The sequence below is a fragment of the Zingiber officinale genome, chromosome 7B, assembly GCF_018446385.1.
Source record: "Zingiber officinale cultivar Zhangliang chromosome 7B, Zo_v1.1, whole genome shotgun sequence".
In the NCBI taxonomy this organism is placed as follows: domain Eukaryota; kingdom Viridiplantae; phylum Streptophyta; class Magnoliopsida; order Zingiberales; family Zingiberaceae; genus Zingiber; species Zingiber officinale.
In genome coordinates this window covers 94,769,658-94,791,768 of record NC_055999.1, presented here as the reverse complement: position 1 = coordinate 94,791,768, position 22,111 = coordinate 94,769,658, and the positions used below count along the sequence as shown (strand labels likewise).

Below are 22,111 nucleotides of genomic sequence, written 5' to 3'. Positions count from 1 at the left end.
CAGTCGAGATCAGTACACTAAGGAGCGTCTGGATTCAGTAATTGATCAGTACACTAAGCGTCTGGATTCAGTAACTACTGTACTGTTTTGAGTAAACAGATTGTTGGCTACTTCTTCAGTATTCAGTATTCAGTAGCTACTTCTTAGAAGTAAGTAGATTGTAGCTGTTCAAAACAGATTTTTTGTGCTCTTTTGTTTTATATGTGAATATCACTATATACTCTGAAACAAAATTAGTGTTAATTTTGATATTTACTAGCTTCTCATGTAATTAAATACTAATTTACTTCAACGTCATATTTCTATTATTTTGATGAGTTTGAAATCATTAACTGAGTTGATTATATGTAAAATTCGAATCTAGACATGGTAAAATAAAAATAATAAGAAAAATAATAGTTTCGTAAATATAAAAATAATGATTTTTAAATAATTTTTTTTTTCTTTAAAACGACAACGCTTTTAAAGTGTTGCAAAAAGTGTTGTCTTTGTAAAAAAAACAACAACGCTTTTAAAGCGTTGTAATAGTGTTGTCTTTGTAAAATATGACTACGCTTTTAAAGCATTGCAAAAGCGTTGTCTTTTCTACCAAAAACAACGCTTTAAAAGCGTTGCAAAACGCTGCCTTTGCATAAAACGACAACGCTTTTAAAGCGTTGCAAAAGCGTTGTCTTTGGTACAAACGACAACGCTTTAAAAGCGTTGTCGTTGAGCAGACTTTTAACAACAGTGCCTTTAACAACGCTTTTTCAAGCACAAAGACAACGCTTTAAAAGCGTTGTCTATTAGCTTTTTTCTTGTAGTGCTCGAAAAAACAGGTTTGCCAAGATGTAAAATGGTTGAGACTTCGATTGAGCTTAACTTGAAGTTAAAAGCTACTAGGGCTGAAGAAGAACAGGGACCTTTATCAAAGACTCATAGGAAAATTGATCTACTTGTCTCATACGTGGTCTGATATCACTTTCGCAGTTAGCATGGTAAGTCAGTTCATGCACTCACCAAGAGCAAAACATTTCGAGACCGTCTATAAGATATTGAGATATTTGAAAGGGACTCCAGGGAGAGATTTATTATTCAAGAAACATGGACATCTTCAAGTTGAAGTCTCCACAGATGCAGACTGGGCTGGGAGTGTTATGGATAGGAGATTAATATTAGGCTACTGTTCCTTTGTTGGTGGGAATCTAATTACGTGGCAAAGTAAAAAAATAAAATGAGGTAGCTAGAAGTAGTACTGAAATAGAATTCAGAGTTGTTGCCCATGGAATCTGTGAGGTGATGTGAATCAAAAGAATTCTTGAGGAATTGAAACTTTCTTACTCAACTCCTATAAAGGTTTAACAAAGCTACTATTTCCATACCTCATAATCCTGTTCTTTATAATCACACAAAACGTATAGAAGTAGATAAACATTTCATCAAGAGGAAAATCAACACTGAAATTATATGCATAACATATCTTCTAACAAATGAACAATCAACTAATGTATTAATAAAGGGACAACACAAAAAAATAATTCGATAAGCTGACTAGCAAGCTGGCTATGGAAAATATCTATAAACCAACTTGAGGGGGAATATTGAAAATTCTATCATTAAAGTCAAAGATATGCGGATCAAGGAAAAGAAAATATGTCAAATATTAACATTAATTAGTTTCCTGATTATTTAATTTCCTTTCTAGTGTAAATTCTCTCTATAAACAAGAGAGCTTTGTACCTATTCTTTTGTGTAAAAGATATTATTTCTTCCTCATTTTCTGAGTATATTATTATTTTTTTAAAAATAAATTGAGCTGGCAAGTGCATATTATCCCATGAACCATTCCACACATCATCAATCATTGACTCATTTGTCCAAACCATCATGAACTCATTTGTCCAAACCATTTGAAGCATACTAAATGAATCCTTCTTCCCCATCCATTGAATCTAGAGCACAGATCTCTTGGACCACTTTTTTGTGGTCTAGGGGATATGTCACTCGTATTTACGGTCGGATCACGGTGGCGATCCGATCGCAAATGATTGTGATCCCTTCCTAGGTTCACCGTCCCCACCAAGTTATAGTTTTTGTTCGAAGCGGACGGCCGGAGGCCGTTCGGAGGCCTCCAGTGGTGGATAAATGGCCAGGTTACTAGGCGCTGAGCGAGGATGTCCTCCGGGCGGCCTCCGACCGCTTGCTCCGAACAAAAACTATAATATGATGGGGACGATGAACTCAAGAAGGGATCGCAACCATTTACGGTTGGATCGCGATCACGATCCGACCGCAAATACGAGTGACACATCCCCTGGACCACAAAAAGTGATCCAGGAGATCCTGCCTCTTGAATCCATGCAGTCAGTAAATTTGGTTCAGGATTATTTTTGATAATCTTAGTTATCCATCTAAAGTTATCAATAAAAATCCTATTTGATTTAGATAATCGATGATTCCCAAGTAATGATCCATCATACATAATACATAGGTAAAAAGGACATACAATTTGAAATTAAAAAACCTCGAAAAAATTAAATTTTTCTTAATTCCGAAATTAATGAAATTTTTTTAGACAATAATATCCTCCAATATTTACACTTTAGAACAAAAATGCTCTTAAAATTTTTATAATAAAAATTTTATTTTAAATTATAAAAACTAAATAAAAAATAAAAATACGTGACATTTTATTTTTTAAAAAAAAAATTATATATATGGAAAGTTTAAAAAAACTTAAAGTTTAAAAAAACGTAAAGTTTAAAATGAAAAAAAAATGATATGTATTGTTAGTTTTGTATAGTAAAATATTAAACTAAGTTACACATTACATTTATAAACAAATAAATTTTTATTATATTAACTAAGTTAAATCAAATAACATTAGATTATGTTTAATTTCTTATAATCTTGATTATATGATTATCTAGTAATCATATAATCAAGATTATACATCACTTAAACCAAACACACCTTAACAGTAGAATTTGAATTTTATCTGAAACACATTACATCTAAAGTGTTTGCATTACTTGTGGCACTGGATTGTGTCTATCAAAACTTATTTGCACTTCCTGAAATATTCTAGACTGATAAAAATATTTCTATAAAACTGAATCAGTCACCTCCTGAAATATTCTAGACTGATAAAAACATTTCTATAAAACTGAATCAGTCACCTCCAAGATTAGTCAGATAAGAATGATGCTAGGATTAATCAGATAAGAAATCAGATAAACACTAAGTGGTAAGTATCCTGGCTTCAAAATTAGTTGCCCAACACATACTCTATATGGATGAGGCAAGGGAAGGAAGGAGGTCCAAAATGTCGAATCGTTGAAGATTATAGACGGACTGAACAAACACAAGCAGCTAAGAGATAGATGTTATAAACAAAATATTATCTCCAACAATAAAAATGTAGATGTCATTGCAAATAATTATCCAATTCAAGACACCAAATTACTGAAGCATCCAGCGAAAACAAAAACGGCTGAAATGTTGAGAAAACAGACTAGAAGAGTGAAGTGCCCTTGCCCTTCTTGTCTCCACCAATCTCAAAATGCTTGCATCTCTGAGACAAATCAAAAATGATATTAGCTTCGGGTGGAAAAAACATTACAAAGCAAGTAGCATACGATCACTACTAACTTTTATAGGATGCTGCGAATAGTGCTTGCAGCTCTGACACTGAAGCTTCAAAACAATCTTCTTAGTTGTTTTTGCCTGGAATCCGAAAAGCCCAATCAATTATAAATCTTCTTACTGCTTTTAGTAAATTCTAGGACAATGGAGCATGTTGGAGAAGATTAAATCTAAAACAGACAATTTAGGAAGTCTAATGATAGTGAAAACACAGCATTCATAAAAGATGGGAAAAAAAGTTGGAAAGGAAGAGATAAATATTACTATTACATCAATGCAAAACAGAAGGTATGAATTTTTGCATCAGTAAATATATCTTCCATTTATACAATCATAAAACAGGGAGTAGTACCTTCTTGTGAAAAACAGGTTTTGTCTGTCCACCATAACCTGATTGTTTCCTGTCATAACGGCGCTTCCCTTGTGCAGAAAGTCTATCTTTTCCTTTCTTGTACTGTGTAACCTTATGAAGTGTGTGCTTCTTGCAAGCTTTATTCTTGCAGTAAGTCTTCTTTGTCTTGGGAACGTTCACCTGCATGATAAAATCATGAGTACACGCAAAAAAAATATATCCTGACTGGGAAAGTCAACTAGCTACCTAGCATCCGCTTTCTCTGATTAGAAAATTTTAACTATCTTCTCTCCCTAACTTGGAAGAGGAGTTGGATTTAGAAAGGAATCTGCTTATATTGTTGCCTTGATTTGACATGGAGCTCCGTCAGAACAGATTTGGAAGGTAATCTTAGAAATTATCATGTCCGAAAGTGAAACCTCCCTGCCTGTATATCTACTTGTTCTCACAGCTTTGTGATTCCTCATCACGAGATCCCTTATCCTAAGTCACTTTGCAAGACATATCAATAATCAATGGCCAATCACCATCCTCTCATATCAAGGACTGCTCAGCAAGCAATGGGAAGATCCAATTGTTGCCTTTGTGCACAGGCAAATAATGGGGACGGAGGGGTTCCACACCAATGAGTCTGGTGTTCTTCTCCTTGTGACAAGCTACATTTGCTTCTCATAGTGTTTTTCTTCTCCATGTGATAGGCCTACAATTGCTTCTCTTTCCATGCCATTGTTTCTCTATTTAAGGAACATTTCCTAAACTATTGTTCAGTGATGAAAACAAGCATCATTTCACATAGAAGCTCCATGAGGCTGCGTGTATTAGACATCAAACAATCATTTTGAATTGGGTTCTAGGTAGTGACTTGGTAAGTTGGGAAGGAATATAGAAATGATTAAGTTCATTTTCCAATTGAAGGCTCCTAAAACTCTCATTCTTTATTTAAGGGACACAATTTATAGGGAGATAAATGATTTTACATATATTTTTATTGTCAACAAATCTCCTTTTTGAGGTAGGAAAACCTCCCACCCATTGTTAGTGTCCCATTGTTAGTGTAAGACCATCGAGCTAGAGGATCAACCAAAAGGGATTAATCAACAGGAAGAATTAACCAAATAGTGGTTTGCTTGTGTATTTGCACGTCCATAATCAATAAACAACTTCAACTCTAAGATGCACAACCCTTTGACCAGCACAAAGACTGTGCAACCAATGAACTTGCCACATTAATGGAGTGTGTGATTCTAGCCATGGCAAAACAGTCCACTTGGGGCGTGAGCTTTGCATAAACAGATATAAGAAACTGTCTAAGGCTTATAATATCTACACTCCCTATTTATTTGTACATTATTGGTTTGCTGGCATACCAACAAGAAAATCACTATGATAAAATCAAGGAAATAAATATGGATGTTGCAAACAGCCTGATCATGGGCTCAGCTAGATGCCGTAAACCTAACACGACGAGGATTTCCGCTGCAATAATGGAGCATCTTATGATAGCAGCAAAATTGAATCCATGCCTAACTTCATAGCAGAAGCTTTATTATTCTCTAAGCACAAATCCGAGTCACTAAAGAAGTAGGGAGTGTCAACATTACTTGAGCAGCTATATTGAACAGTTTCAGAAGCGCGTAGGTGAGCGAACATAATCTGATAACTCAGAAAACAATCTAAAATGATGGAAATAAGAAAAGACAATATCAGATACAAGCACTCCAGCATCTTTCTCCAACAAAAAGAAAAGAGATCTAGAAACTAAAAATTTCAAGTTTGGAACTTTTGTTTAACGAGAACAACAACGAAATCGAGAACGACCAGCGAGATAACGAGCGCAAAGTTTCTCAAGCACATTTACTGGTAAAAAAAAACCACAAAAAAACGCATTACCATGATTCCGTTACCGCGCTACGCCTCCAGAGCAACTTGGTAAGTGAAATCCGGAGCAGCGGCTAACTTATACGGGAGGCCGACCAACGAAGCTTAGGGTTTTCAACTCCAATCTATCATGGGCTTCAGTTGGGCCTCGTTCTCGAGCTTCATGAGCCCAACATGAACCAGATTAGAATGACCGAAGGGCGAGCTAACTGCCGTCGATTGGACCAAGCAAGTCGATTGAATTGATTGGGTCGATCATACTCAGGATATGCTAAACTGGTTCACCGTGATTGGGCTAAATCGAAATTATCTAATAGACTGGCCTAATCAACTCAACCAATCTCAACTCTCGTTGATTGATTACTCAAAATAAAAATGATTAGTTTTGGAACTTATGAGATTAATATATACACTCTTGTGGCAGTGATGCCATCAAAAAAGAAAATAAAAGACTAAAAATCAATGATAGGTTCTCCGATAGTTAAATTTCTCTCAATCGTCCATGGCAAATTGAACAACTTAGCCGCGATGAACTTAAAAATCTTGTTCACATTGATGTTGTGCGTCGTGCTCGAAAAAAACAGTGTCGCCTTCATTGCTCTTGCACATGCCCTGGCCTATGAAAAACAACACAAAAGACATTTCTCAAGTCATCAACTAATATTCAAATGAACTAGAATAGTCAATATATCATTTTGTCCTTTGCTTGAACTCTATATAAGATTGTGATGGTGGAAGATGGATTACTTGATTAACGATCATCCATTGCATTTCGAGAGGAAGTTCAGCAAAATTGTCAAACTTAGTCCCTATCAGAATAGGAATTGCTGTCTAAATAAACAGAAAAGAAAAAACAGATACATATTAGAGAATGATCGATTTAAATCTCTAAGTATGAAAAGTAAATGGTACATGATGAATACCTTATTCCATTTTCTTGCTCGTTGATGCCAACAAATCACACTGACAAAGGAAGAAAACCACACGCACACACAGAGACAAAATTATTTTCTTTAGCTTTTTTATGAATTATTAGACATTTCAGCATGTTTACCGAGATAATTGATTGTTTTCTCAAGAACGCTTACTTGTTCAGTGTACAACGACTGGTAAGATCAAACATTATGAGAATTGCCACGGCATCTTTGCATGCGATTGGAACTTGATCCAGAGATTGCTCATCTCCTGCAAATACAGAGATTAGTTAGGCTTTAATTACAGGTAGTGAGAGGACAATTAGATCTAGTGCTTAGTTATTAATCACCTGCAACATCCCAAATCCTAAACGCGATCGTGGCTCCCTTGATCACAAAGATTTTATCCATCAGATTCAAACCTGTCATTTCCAGGCCCTTCTGTTCTTCCAAATCTCCCACGTACTTGATCTGATAACGTGTTGATACGAGAATAAGATCTAATCAGAGTTTATTTATATTACTGATAATTGGTATCGGAATTGGGCGTTTCGAGTACCATGAAGCTAGTTTTCCCAATTTGGCAGTCGCCGAGGAGGCTAATCTTCAGCGACAGCACCTCCTCCGCCTCCGCCTCCGCCTCGACGGTGGAGTTCACTGCGGCGGCTCCTTCATCTTCCGGAGGGGCAGCGGCGGCGGAGGTCGGAGCAGCTGGCTTGAGTTGCCGGTAGCGGCGGTCGTTGCCGTCGCCGCCGGAGCAGGAAAGGAGGTGGGTCCATACGACGTGGAACAATCTGCGGACGAGGCCGAACCATCGGGCTTCGACGTGGGCCAGAGTCTGGCCGAGGCGAGTCATGGCAATGCTCCGGCGGCGGCGGCGGCGGCAGAAGCGGCGGCGGCCATGGAGAGGAGGAACAGGGGAGGGGGCTGGATGGTCATGGTGGCGGTGATGCTATATAATTGGGCTGTTCTTTCTTGTCGATTCGTGCGGTGGACTTTTGTGTTTTGGTGGGTACGTGGCAACGACCGGGTGGTGCGTGAAGGGTGACACATTGGACAGTTGACTAAATGCAGGACAAAATTTAGAAGACTCCCTTTGACCACGTTTGGTTAACCATGGCTTTTTTTAATAATCTATCTAACTCAATAACAGCCCTATAAAAATTGTTCATTAAATTAGGTTAAATTGACCATGCACTAATTACTGTACTTTGTCTGATCAGCAGCGTAAAGTAAAAGGTTTAATAGTTCATGAGGGTAAAGTATATAACTACTGAAGTTGACGTTGGATGTGTTCTGAAAGAAACTGATGAACGGCTTAAAAAATCACGAGTTTTACGTTGGAGTGTTCTTTTTCTACCTAAGAAAATAAATTACATAATTAATATAAACAAACTGAAAAAAAAAATGCATGGCGTCGTTTAGATTTAGTCGTCTATGTTTTGCAGTATTTAATTGCAGAGATTTTGTCAAAACCTGTTGAATGATTCTTCTTTCAGCCAAAAACAAACACTTTCTGCAAAATTAGCGTTTTATGATATTAAAAAATCCAACAAAAGAAAGGGCACCGACATGAAGATAATAATAATTTAAAAGGTGGTTCAGAGGGTCGTTTTTGTAAAACTTCGTTTGGAAATTGCAAAAAAATAAAATAAAATAATATGATATAGGAATAAAAATGTAGAAGGAACGAGTCCACACAATTATAATATCATGGAAGAACAAAAGAGTCATCAGAGCAGCTGCAGACAAGAAATTATGAGCGAATTTATTATGAATTATGTCTTGTACAGATTACTACTAGAGCGGCACTCTATAATGCTAATTAATAGAGGAATCTTTAGCAATTTTCACAATCTGTCGAAAACATTAATTCCGACTAGATCTGAATTTTGACTTCTGATTAGAAACTAGGATTTCAATCTTTCAGATGCGATATCTTTGTCACATTCTTAACACTGAAAGATGCTTTGATACGAACAACGTAGACTAAAGGCTTACAAGATACTTCACATTTTGAACAATAAGCTAACACAAAGAACAATCATTGAGGCCACTTGTTCCCTCTGAAAAAAAAGTCACTTTGAAATTTCGCAAACTCTCGTTGTTAAAGGAGGTTGGAAGATGCCTATCCCCATCCTGCAGCTGTGGGTTTTCCATAAGAGAAGCCTGCAGCAGCTTTATTATAATAAAGCAAGAATAATTATACCCTTTACACGTCTGTTTTATAAAACCTTATCAAGTTAATTAACAAGGTAAATTACGAAAAAGTTTCCTTAGCTTCCAATTCTTCATGTGTAGGTCATGACTTTCTTTCTTTGTTTGAAGTTTGTGGAAGCTGAAATCAACTGTCCTAAAAAAGAGGAGTTGTTTATGTTTCATACCAAGTGGCACCAAAATTAAGTAGGCATCTTTGCAAAGAGAGGATATGACGATGCTCGCAAATTGCTGACCACCTAAAAGTATTATAATGGAGGAAAGTGAGATGTTGCTTTCTGTACCAACTGCAAATTGCAGTCAATTTATATTTCGGAGTGAATGGGACTTCTTGCCTGCAATCTATTTTTGCCACTTCGGTAATGGATAATATTTAACAATCTGGTAGCTAAACTCGAAGGCACTTCAGATGAAACAAAGTATAGCTACATTAAAAAACTGATCAGATAAGCATAATTTGGTAGATAAAGTACGTGTCCTACTGAATAAAGAAACTTCAGATAAAGTAAAAGGCTTCTCGCCATCGAGAGGGGCGGCAAAGACAATGATGCTGTTGTCCAAAGTGCAATGAGATGATTACTCGTGACTGCCTTCACAAAATGCTAAAGGTTACAGAAGTTAACTTGGATAATACATATTGCAGTGGATTTATCACAAGAAGACTTTTAAAGGTTTTGTGCAAACCCAACATCAATGGAGTTATAATTATATTATGATTCGCAGCCTTTTAAAGGTTTTGCATGGTTGCTGCAACAAAAATTTATATCCCACTCACTTATAGCTTGTGATGAAGACATTTTGGCTAGAAATTCTTGAACTAATATAATCCTTTGGGTAGTGAGCATCTGTGCCATGCCGGGTACAATGGTGATAGCCCAGACTACCAAGGAACTTCCTGATCTGTTCTGTTGTGGTGTTCTTGCCTGCATTAATTGTTCATTTTCCTCATAGATCAGATTGGAGCTTCACCTTTTCTTCTCGATAAAAGAACTTGTTGGTGTGGAAAACATCCGACAATCGAACCTAGGTTTTGATTATATCAAAGAGTCTAAAGTTAAGTTGTCTTATGAACTAACAAGTTTGAATGAGTTTGCAGGAAAAGTCCTAAGTTTTCTTAGGCAAAAGTCCTAGTGGATTCTAGGTAGCTGGAAAACTTTAGGGGTGGTAACCCTATATCGTAGGGGATGGTAACCCTATGTGATGAAAAGTCCTAGTTGCGGTTAGGCAAGTGGAAAACCCTAGCGGACGGTAATCCTAGGTCCTAGGGGATGGTAACCTTAGACGGAAAGTCTTGACAGGTCGAAGGTTTCGGGCAAAACCCTAGAGTTGGGGACACTAGGTTGAAATCCTGTTGTCGCGAATCGGGTGAAAACTGAACGGGTCATGGAGCGGACGTCCAGCATGAAGACCGGAAGCTTCGGACGCTGAGCAAAAGTCCAGTTGATCTGGAGGATCAATCTGGCAGCAGGTAAACTCTCCTGAGACGAGTAGGTGATGACACATTCCCTGGTGAAGGAACAGTAGACGTCAGGTCGACCTAGGATTTCCGGAGGAAATCCGAAATCAGAACCAGACAATCCGATGACTGTCAAATACTTATATTTGTTGTATTTTATTGTATTGACTTTGTTTTGTAGGGTATACTTTGTTTGTAGACTAATATGCCTTGTAGGAAGGAAAATGCACAAGAAAAGCTTCGGATGAACAGTCCCGAGGTGCCCTCCATGGACTTTAGAGGTGCCTCGAGTTGTTGGATCGAAAGTGCTAGAGGAGGTGAATAGGGCTCGTTGCTTTCACTTTCGTTTCAGAAGAATCAGAAATAAAACATACAGTGGAAATAATAAAAACAAACACACGAACACCAAGATTTACTTGGTTCGGAGCCTGGGGCGACTCATACTCCAAGGTTCACGCTTGTTGAGCATTTACTTTGGGCAATCACTATAAGCACGGAAGTTCTTTACAATTTAAGTGCAATATTAGAGCAATAGAAGAATTTATACAGACAACAAAAAAACAATAAGTTTGAAGCTCCTGGTCGTCGGGGTCTTGCTATAGCTTTTCTGGATCATCTTTTGAGCAGCACGGAGAAGACATATTACGATTTCATTGTTATGCTAAGATGTTGCTCGAGACCTGCTTATAAAGCTTGTGGAGGGTGCCCTCAACAGCATGGAGGGCGCCCTCATCCGCGCCGAATCCGTAGCATGGATGAGCTTCGACCCAGTCACAGCCTATCCACCTGAGGGCGCCCTCAACCTCCATAATGGCACCCTCGTGCTAGTGTCCTGGGCGCCCTCTAGCTTCATGAGGGCGCCCTCGCGCCAAGCTACGAGGCAGTCTCCACATGCGACCCGAGACAAAGTTGTCCAATTTGTTTCCTACAAGATACATTAATCTAACAAACTAACTATACCCTGCAAAGCAAAGTTAGCACAATATAGACATGTAAAATAAAGTATTTGACAGTCATCGGACTGTCTGGTTCTGATTTCGGATTCCCAACCGGAAACCCTAGGTCGAACCGACACCTACTGTTTCCTCACCGGGGAACGCGTCCTCACCTACTCCACTCAGGAGAGTTTACCTATTGCCAGTTGATCCTCCAGATCAACTGGAATTTTGCTCAGCGGCCGAAACTCCAAGACTTTCCGCTGGACGTCCACTCAACGACCCGCCCAATCTTTCACCTGATTCGCGACATCAGGACTTTCCACCTAAAGTCCTCGACTCTAAGACTTTTGCCCGAAGCTTTCGACCCGCCAAGACTTTCCACCTAGGGTTATCACCCCCTATTGTAGGACCGTTAGATTCGATAGAGGGGGGGGTGAATATCGATTCGAAAGAGACGAGTATAAACGCAGCGGAAAAAGATAAAGTAGACACAAATATTTTTACTTCGTTCGGAGCCTGTGACGACTCCTACTCGAAGGCCCGTGGTCCTTGACCACTTTCGTTGGACAATCACTAGCAAGTCGAAATATGATTACAGAAAAAGTACAGGAGATGCTAGTAATAATAAAGCAATACCGACAAAGAGAAAATTAAGCAAAAACCGGAAGAGCACTTTTGTCGGAGCATTGTTGACGTCGCACTTGAACGTCGAGCAGCAAGATCAGCAGAAGAGTTCTCAGTCAAAGTTGATTCTGAAGCTCCTGTCTGGGGCTTCTTTTATATGCTGTTCCGGGCGCCTGGATCCCTTCCGGGCGCCTGGAGTGTGACGTAACTGCTCAAATCAAGATGCTCCATGTAGCGACGAGTTGTCTGGATAAAATTCGCCTTCCGGGCGCCCGGACCACCTTGTTCCAGAAAGACTCCTTTTTCCTGCAAAACAAGGTTAGTCCGAGGTAAATATATATCCTGTTAAACAAATGGTTAGCACAGTTAAAGTTCAACAGATAGATAAAGAGAGTATGACTTAGATTCCGTCTTTCCGAGACCGGAATCTAGTCACGATCTCGACTTAGACATCCGAAATGGATCTAAGCCGGATCGACGCCTAATGTCCCCTTCCCGGGAACGCGTCCTCACAGTCACTCCCCTCCAGTGACTTACCTCACTTACCTGCCAGACGTCCGGTCAGCCCGTCGACCCGTCTGGACTTCTCGCCAAGCGTCCGGTCAGCCCGTCGACCCGCTTGGACTTCTCGCCAGCTATCCGGTCAGCCCGTCGACCTAGCTGGACTTCTCGCCAAGCGTCCGGTCAGCCCGTCGACCCGCTTGGACTTCTCGCCAGCTATCCGGTCAGCCCGTCGACCTAGCTGGACTTTTCCTGCACACTTGATCAAAGTGTCAGACAACAACACAACTAACTTAACCTATTTGTCATTCATCAAAACCTGGGTTAGACCGTTAGTGCTACCCGCACCAACAATCTCCCCCTTTTTGATGGAATGACAACCTGGTTAAGTTAGTGAAAGCATATGTACGAAACAACATGCATTTGTGTGGTTTCAAAGTTAGTTTGTGTTTTCAAATTGGTTTAGCTAACTTAACCACCTAACCCTCCTCCCCCTTTGGCATTCATCAAAAAAAACAAGGGAAACAATCATAGTGTAGAGTTACTGAAAACAATAACACTTAATCTTAAAAAATAACTGAGTTTGGTTCAGACTTCAAGGGGAAAAAGTACAATTTTTAAATCCAAGAAAAGATCAAGTTGACTTGGGGGAGTATAAAGTTTTGAAAACTTGTATAAAGCAGGACCTTTTAGAAAAATTGCTAAGTTTTAATTTGCAAACATAAATAAATATTCAAAACAAGTTTCAACTTTGAAATGCTTTTCAAACATAAGTTTTCAAAACCAAAATTCCAAAACTAAGTTTGAAAGAATCTATTTTTCAAAACTAATTGAAATTTATTTTTCAACACTAAGTTTGTAAAAGATTCAATTTTCAAAATCAAGGAAAATGAGTTTGAGAAGCTTAGTTTGTAAAAAAAAAAAAAAAATTGTAAAATTTAACCTTCAAATCAAAATGTCAAAATTAAGTAAAATCAAATTTTAAGAACTAGATTCAGGATAATTTTCAAAGTAAAGTTAAATTAAATTTAAATCTTTACTTTTAGTTTTCAAAGGAGTTTGGTAAAAGTAAGATCATATTTTTAGAATGTTTTTGTAAAATTTGTTTTTCAAAATCAAATTTTCAAAGTTTAAAAGTATTAGATTCAAAACCTTTCAAACTTTCAAATTTTTGTAAAAAATTTCACAATTTTAAACAAGTTATTTTTAAACTTTGATTTTCAAAATTAAGTTTAAAATTCAATTTGGAAAACTAAAGTAGTTTTATTTCTCCCCCTGAATTTGATACTTAACTTTAACCGGCTGTCTAACCAATTAGGTACTAACTAACTATCAAAAGATAGTAGCTTTCACTTGGTTAGTCAGATTAAGTTAATTATAATCAGTCAGTGTTTGACTTGACTGATGAACTTTAATCTGATTAATATTTGAATTGTATTTAACGTCCAGACTTATGCTGATGCACTGAAATAAGCATTTTAAGTCCAGACAGTTGGCCTATGCATCTCACCCCTTTCTATATTTATCAAACACAAGCAAGGTAAACCTAAGGTGTTGGTGAGATGCTAAAAAAACTAGTCCTATGGGTACATATTTTCTAAGGATGTAAAACTAGTCTAAGGCCAAAACTGTTTTCGAAAGTCTAAAAAATGGAAAGTTTGAAAACAAACAAGTTTAGCCTATAAGTTGGTAAAATCAATGTTGAAAGTATTTTTGAAAGATTCTAGTCTATTAAGATAGAACATATTCAGTGTAAGGTTGAAATGCTACTAGATAAATCCATAATATTTTACAAGTAGTGTAGCTACAGAAGTAGGTCATCACTAAAGCTACTGAGATGATGAAGGGGGTGGTCCAGATCCCAAGGATCGAAGAAGTGTCATCAGCTCAGTGTGTCGGGTGTCCCCGGCAGCTCGTAACTCGGCAACCTCTCGCCGTATGTCCCGATGAAAATCAGAGTTCTCCTGCTGGAGACTCGCCATAGCTCTCTCTAGTCCGGATCGGCTAGAGTGCGGGGACCGTGTCGTGGTGCTCGAGCTGGGGGTGGTGGTGGAGCCGGTGCGGCTTCCTCCGGAAATAGTGCGAGCATGAACTCGTCCACCTGTGCGTGTGGATCGGGCTGGTGTTGTGCCCCCCTCCGCCAAGACATAGTCCCGTCATCTCTATCTATCTGGATGCCGGCTAAGGAAAAGTTTCGAGAGGATATAACATCGAACTCGGTCATATGGGCAACGTCTCCTCTAGTGACATCAATGTGCAACGAGGACATATAGGCTGTCAGAATGTGACCAAATGGCATATGGACTCGATTGTAGCTGAGTAGATGATGGTGGAGAAGATATGTAGGCTGATGTCAATTTCTAACCTATGAATCAGGGCATAAAGTAAGAACGAATAGAATGGGCGCATCACAGCGATGTCCCGAGTAGTCAGTGGTAAAATGCAAAGAACTACAACCCTATAAAGAGCGTAGTCCTGGACTCGAAGTTCTATCGACCTAAACTGTGTCACAGTAGGATCTCTCTCTCCTCAAAAATACGAATACATCGTATCGAGAGTAATATGTGAGTAGGGATCTTGAACGGTAGATCCCTCGGAGGATAGCACAAAAGGAGCAAGTAGATGGACACAACTCTAAAAAGTCATAGTCGTAGGGGAAAATACGATATCGGTGCCTGCTGCCCTAGTGGTATAGGTGAAATCGTCTACTTTTACTAGGTTATTGCAAAATTCGGCACACAGACTTATGTTTATTGGACTGGTACATTCGACAAGGTTCCTTAAATTATAGTGGCCTATAACCTCTAAGGCAGAGGGACATGACCTTAGGAAGAACGATCTATCTATGCAGGTAGTCCTAATGGCCTTATAAATGGTGGACTCAAATTTAACCCTAAGTTCGTCTGTGGGAAACCTAGGGTCTGTACTAGCATTGGAGGGTCCAGCACCAGTATTTGTTCGTTTCCTACTGTATATAAATAAAAGAATATTCAAAAAAAATTGAGAAGAAAAAAAATACAATTTTAGAGAGGGGAAGAATTTTTTACCGAGGAGCCATCGAAAAATATAGATTTGACGACCTCGGTTGAATCGCAACAGCGTCTTCACCGTAAGAAAATTTTGATTTAGAGTACTTTCGCACTGAGGTTCAAAGTGAACCTTGGCAAAAGTGAGAATGAGTGGGGCAGAGGTTGGGGGCGCCTGCTGCCCCTTATTTATAGGGGACTCCGGGCGCCCGGATCCCTTCCGGGCGCCTGGGGTTGCTGGGGCGGGGCGCCCGGAACCCCTTCCGGGCGCCCCCGAGGAGAATACCAGGGGCGCCCGCCCCTGGTTTTTGACCTTTTTTTTTTTTTTTTTTTAATGTTTAAAATTAAATTTTGAAATTAATTTAAGTTTTAAAAATTAAAATGTTGAAATTAATTTAAGTTTTAACAATTAAAATTTTGAAGTTAATTTTTTAAGTTTAAAATTAAATTTTGAAATTAATTTAAGTTTTAAAATGTTGAAATTAATTTAAGTTTTAACAATTAAAATTTTGAAGTTAAATTTTTTTTAAGTTTAAAATTAATTTTTTAAGTTTTGAAATTAATTTAAGTTTTAAAAATAAAAAATTTTAAGTTAAATTTTTTAAGTTTAAAATTAAATTTTGAAATTAATTTAAGTTTTTAAAATTAAAATTTTGAAGTTAATTTTTTTTTTTTTAAGTTTAAAATTAAATTTTGAAATTAATTTAAGTTTTTTTTTTTTAAACTTAAAATTTTGAAGTTAATTTTTTAAGTTTAAAATTAAATTTTAAAATTTTTAAGTTTAAAATTAAATTTTGAAATTAATTTAAGTTTTTTAAAACTTAAAATTTTGAAGTTAATTTTTTAAGTTTAAAATTAAATTTTAAAATTTTTAAGTTTAAAATTAAATTTTGAAATTAATTTAAGTTTTTTAAAACTTAAAATTTTGAAGTTAATTTTTTAAGTTTAAAATTAAATTTTAAAATTTTTAAGTTTAAAATTAAATTTTGAAATTAATTTAAGTTTTAAAATTAAAATTTTGAAGATAATTTTTTAAGTTTAAAATTTTGAGATTAATTTAAGTTTTAAAATTAAAATTTTGAAATTAATTAAAAAAATTGAAAATAATTTTTTAAGTTTAAAATTAAAATTAATTTTTAAGCCTTATTCATCTCACCCGATCTATATTATCAATCAGGGAATCCTATGGTTTTGTGAGATGAAATTGGTTTGATTACAGAGTTTTGGTTTAACTAGTGTTAGATTCAGACTTAGCTTTGGTTTCCACAAATAGGCATTCTTCGGATAAACTTCTAAGTTTGGTGAGTCACAAGGACATCATTAGAAGTAACCAACCTTTCGAGGTTTTTCGAATAGTCCTATCCACGGAACTTAGTACTAAATCTTGGTCTAACTGGTTAGGATTCGTTTAAGGGTAGCTTCGGTCAGTTCCACTTGGCCAAATGCACCAGATCGAAACCATATCTTTCTAGACATGCGATGCCCAAGTTTCCCTAACGTACTATCATCCAAAAATTTCACCAATACCATGTTTCAAGTTAAACTTGGTCTCTTTTTAACTAATCCTACCCTGCCGGGTTGGTAAATTTTAGGTTACCCTATCGGGTAAGTTAGTTTTGGAGGTGCCAGCTATTCGGAGCCCCTGAATTATTGGCCATTAATTTAAGTTTTGATTTTAGGCTTGTGTCGATTCTTTTTATAGTTATAGTTAACTTGGTGATAATTCTGTTTAGATTTTGAATTTGATTTAGGTTTGTATTTTGGATTTTGGTTTGGTTTATTTGATTTTATATAATGTATTTTTTCTTTAGGTATATAATATTGATTAAGTCCTACTTGCGTGGTCAGACACGCTTTCGGAACTCAAGCTAGATTGGTTGACTTGTATTGGGTTATTAATGATTTGAAGGTTTTATTTGAATTCGACTTATATCCTAGTCCGGTTTTATTATAACATGCTTTTTGATTATTTAGGATTAAATCTAAATTTTTTGATCTTGTTGTAAATTTTTCTAACATCTCTTTTAAGTTGTTTATTTCATTTTTTAATGATAAATTCTCCTCCTCAAGTGTTAGATCTTGAGTTGGATTTGAATTCTTTAATTGTTCCTTGAGGTTTTGATTTTCCTCAAGAAGTGATTTGTTTTAATTTTCTAATTTAGTTAATTTACTATTTAGACAGGAAATAATTCTAAAAAAAAATTTGTTTAAATTAAAGTATACCTCATTCGGGCCTTCGGAAACGAGTACGGACTCGTGGCTTGTTTCGGGTTCAGACCCGTCGTCATCTTCCGTCTTCTGTTTCATCTTCGCGGGCCATCAGTGCGAGGTGGCTTTGATGTTTCTGCTCTTCTTCCTCCGATTCGTCCGAGGAGTCGTCCCACGTTGCTTTGAGTGCCTTCTTTTTGGTTGGCTTTGGTTTGTCGAACTTTTGTTTTGGACATTCATTCTTGTAATGTCCCTTTTTGTTGCAGCCGTAGCAAGTCACGTTCTTTTGTTCTGAGGGAGAGCTGATCTTTTGAAGATCCTTTTTGCTGAAGCTCCTCTTTTTCCTGGTGAACATTTTTCTTACCAAGTTCACCAGGTGTTCTTCGTTTTCGGAGTCTTGGTCGGAGTCTTCTTCAAGTTCAAGCTTGCCTTTCTTTTCTTTGGAGGAACCTGTAAATAGTGCTATACCTTTCTCGGCTCCGGCATTAGTTTGTTCGTGTAATTCTAATTCACAAAACAGCTCGTCTAATTTTAAGTTAGAAAGATTCTTAGAAATTTTGTAGGCATCCACTATTGATGCCCACAAACTATTACGTGGAAAAGCGTTTAAAGCGTACCTTATTAGGTCTCTGTTCTCCATTTGGTGGCCTATTGCATGAAGCCCGTTGAGGATGTCCTTGATCCTCGCGTGTAGTTGATTCGCTGTTTCTCCTTCCTGCATTTTTATATTAAAGATTTTGTTTAGAAGCAGGTCTCGTTTTGTTACCTTAGCGTCGCTCGTTGCAGATCGATGAGTTTGTCACATAGGTTTTTAGCGTTTTTGTGTGGACCGACTCTGTTCAGTTCTTCTCTTGTCAATCCACACTGTAGAGTGTTGATCGCTTTATTTTCTGTTGATGCTTTTTTCTTGAGATCTGCTGTCCAGTCTTCAGGATCCACTAGATTCCCGGCGTTGTCCACTGGAATTTTGTAAGGTTTCGTAATACTCATCCACTGGTCGAAGTCTGTTTTGAGGTAGACCTCCATGCGCTTCTTCCAGTAAGGGAAGTCGTCCCCGTTGAAGAGTGGAGGTCGCACTGTGCTGAATCCTTCTTGTTGGGACATTCTGTGCACAGGTAAATAACCAAAAAATATCCCAAGACTTGGTCTTGGATTAGTAGTGCGGGAAGAAAAAGATAGAAAAAGAAATCTAAATTCGTGTTGAACTAATTTAAATTGATTAGTGAAATATTAAGTTAACGAAACACCAGTTTTTAAAATTAATTAAAAAAATTCACCCCTGTCTGATTGGTGGTTGCACCAAATCAGAGCGGTACCTGCTTTGATACCACTTGTAGGACCGTTAGATTCGATAGAGACGAGTATAAACGCAGCGGAAAAAGATAAAGTAGACACAAATATTTTTACTTCGTTCGGAGCCTGTGACGACTCCTACTCGAAGGCCCGTGGTCCTTGACCACTTTCGTTGGACAATCACTAGCAAGTCGAAATATGATTACAGAAAAAGTACAGGAGATGCTAGTAATAATAAAGCAATACCGACAAAGAGAAAATTAAGCAAAAACCGGAAGAGCACTTTTGTCGGAGCGTTGTTGACGTCGCACTTGAACGTCGAGCAGCAAGATCAGCAGAAGAGTTCTCAGTCAAAGTTGATTCTGAAGCTCCTGTCTGGGGCTTCTTTTATATGCTGTTCCGGGCGCCTGGAGTGTGACGTAACTGCTCAAATCAAGATGCTCCACGTAGCGACGAGTTGTCTGGATAAAATTCGCCTTCTGGGCGCCCGGATCCCTTCCGAGCGCCCGGACCTCCGGGCGCCCGGATCACCTTGTTCCAGAAAGACTCCTTTTTCCTGCAAAACAAGGTTAGTCCGAGGCAAATATATATCCTGTTAAACAAATGGTTAGCACAGTTAAAGTTCAACAGATAGATAAAGAGAGTATGACTTAGATTCCGTCTTTCCGAGACCGGAATCTAGTCACGATCTCGACTTAGACATCCGAAATGGATCTAAGCCGGATTGACACCTAATGTCCCCTTCCCGGGAACGCGTCCTCACAGTCACTCCCCTCCAGTGACTTACCTCACTTACCTGCCAGACGTCCGGTCAGCCCGTCGACCCGTCTGGACTTCTCGCCAAGCGTCTGGTCAGCCCGTCGACCCGCTTGGACTTCTCGCCAGCTATCCGGTCAGCCCGTCGACCTAGCTGGACTTCTTGCCAAGCGTCCGGTCAGCCCGTCGACCCGCTTGGACTTCTCGCCAGCTATCCGGTCAGCCCGTCGACCTAGCTGGACTTTTCCTGCACACTTGATCAAAGTGTCAGACAACAACACAACTAACTTAACCTATTTGTCATTCATCAAAACCTGGGTTAGACCGTTAGTGCTACCCGCACCAACACCTATGACCTAGGGTTATCACCCCCTATGACCTAGGGTTATCACCCCCTATGACCTAGGGTTACCACCCCCTAGGATTTTCCACCTGCCTAACCGCAATTAGGACTTTTGTCTAAGTACACTTAGGACTTTCCTGCAAGCTCATTCAAACGCATTAGATCGCAAATAACCTTAACTTTGAACCCTTTGTCATTATCAAAACTTGGATTTAATCGTCGGATGCTTTATATATCAACAATCTCCCCCTTTTTGATTATGGTAACAAAATTCAAAGTTAAGCAAAAACAAGAGTACACAATATATTAAGAATCAAGTCAATGCAATAACTAGAGCACGTTAAGTAATTGGAACAAATTGAGCAAAATGTTCTAGCTTTATTCATTAACTTTCTCTTTCTTAATATTCACTTTCCTCTCCCCTTTTACCATATATCAAAAAAATATAAAGTAAAGAAAGGGATGGAAAGAAATGATAGTTTGCTCCCCCTGAAAGGAATCTTTGTTACTTGAAAATAGTAACTGTTAAAAAAATCAAGACTTAGCTAATAATATCTAGTTAAAATAATAGGTTTGCAAGTTAAGTTAATAAATTAAATTTAAGTTTTAAAACCAAGCTAATTTAAAACTTTGAAATTTTAGCAAGTATTTAAAATTTCAAAAATACTAGGCTTAACCTTTCAATTTTAATTCAGACTTCAATTCAAAATAATTTAATCCAACCTTAAGCATAAATAAGTCAAAAATATTTCAAAGCCAAGTTAAAAATAATTTTATTTCCAAGTAAAAATAATTCTATTTTAAATCCAAGTCAAAACTAATTTTATTTTAAATTTAAGTCAAAACTAATTTTATTTTAAATCCAAGTTAAAAATAATTTCAAATCGAAGTCAAAAATAATTTTATTTTAAAATAATTTTATTTAAGAAGAAAACAACTTGGTTAAAAAAAACTTTTTCACTCCCCCTTGATTCATGTCAGTCAATTTAATAAAAATTTAAAGTCCTAGAGTCCAAGCATGAATAACAAAAAATTCTACTTTCAAACAAATGTCTAACATTTAGTTACTAGCTATTTACCAATGTTAGAGTGTATACTAAAAGCCTAGCTTTTTGTAAACATTTATTTTGAAATAAAGAATCACATTGGTCAAATGTCTACATTTATATGCTAAGTGTAGTTGTTCAATTAATTTATATTGTAAATAACATGGTGTGTGGTGTCACACACAGAAGATCATGTTATCAGTTCCTTATAAATTATAAACAGTAGCTCACGACTAAGATGGATAGGAATAAACCATTGGAATAGTCGCAGTGTAAATTGATATTAGTTTATCTTGACTATAAAATTACACTAGTACACTCTGAGTGATTGAGTAGGATCATTTAAGGTAAGTTCTTTTTATACTGACTGCATAAAAGAATAAGACCTTTGTTATTATGGAAGTGTGTGCTCTTAATCATGATATAATAACAAACACATATACTCAATATTCATTTCTTTAATTTATCAAAGGATGTGATTTAGTTCGATAAATCAATAGGTCCGATAAGTTGGGAAATGATATTATTTATATGGTGTGTTATTGATTATAGAATGAAACTGTATCCTAGTAATCTAGGTTAATAATGCCCCCAAGAGGAGCTCATAAGGATTGTCATGTAAACCCTGCAGGTGGACTTAGTCCGACATAATGATAAGGTTGAGTGGTACTACTCTTGGAGCTAGATATTAATTAAAGTAAGTTGTCAGTAACTCATTTAATTAATGGGCATTCAATATCTTAAATACAGGGAGATTAACACACTCGTGATAAGAAGGAGCTCATATAGTAATATGGGATTGGTACGGTATTTCAATAATAACTCTTTAGTGGAATGAGATATTATTGATGAACTCGAGTTGGGTGTTTAGGGCGAACACGGGAAGCTCAAATTTATCGGGAGACCAAAATCAATTCCTCCTATCGGTACCTGTC

At 37.3% G+C, this 22,111-nt stretch overlaps 2 protein-coding genes across 2 annotated transcripts; both read right to left on the bottom strand.

The window, feature by feature from the left end:
- Positions 1 to 3,379: 3,379 nt before the first annotated feature.
- Positions 3,380 to 6,017, bottom strand: LOC122006358 (60S ribosomal protein L36a). The gene is made up of 4 exons (XM_042561829.1): positions 5,867 to 6,017; positions 3,977 to 4,156; positions 3,631 to 3,705; positions 3,380 to 3,553 (listed from the first exon to the last, which is right to left on the bottom strand). The coding sequence occupies exons 1-4, from the start codon at positions 5,867 to 5,869 to the stop codon at positions 3,494 to 3,496; spliced, it is 318 nt and encodes a 105-aa protein (XP_042417763.1). The 5' UTR covers positions 5,870 to 6,017; the 3' UTR covers positions 3,380 to 3,493.
- Positions 6,018 to 6,186: 169 nt separating this feature from the next.
- LOC122006356 (septum-promoting GTP-binding protein 1-like) lies at positions 6,187 to 7,691 on the bottom strand. Its single transcript, XM_042561828.1, has 6 exons — positions 7,328 to 7,691; positions 7,119 to 7,239; positions 6,943 to 7,039; positions 6,778 to 6,817; positions 6,602 to 6,685; positions 6,187 to 6,471 (listed from the first exon to the last, which is right to left on the bottom strand). The coding sequence occupies exons 1-6, from the start codon at positions 7,622 to 7,624 to the stop codon at positions 6,307 to 6,309; spliced, it is 804 nt and encodes a 267-aa protein (XP_042417762.1). The 5' UTR covers positions 7,625 to 7,691; the 3' UTR covers positions 6,187 to 6,306.
- Positions 7,692 to 22,111: the final 14,420 nt, after the last annotated feature.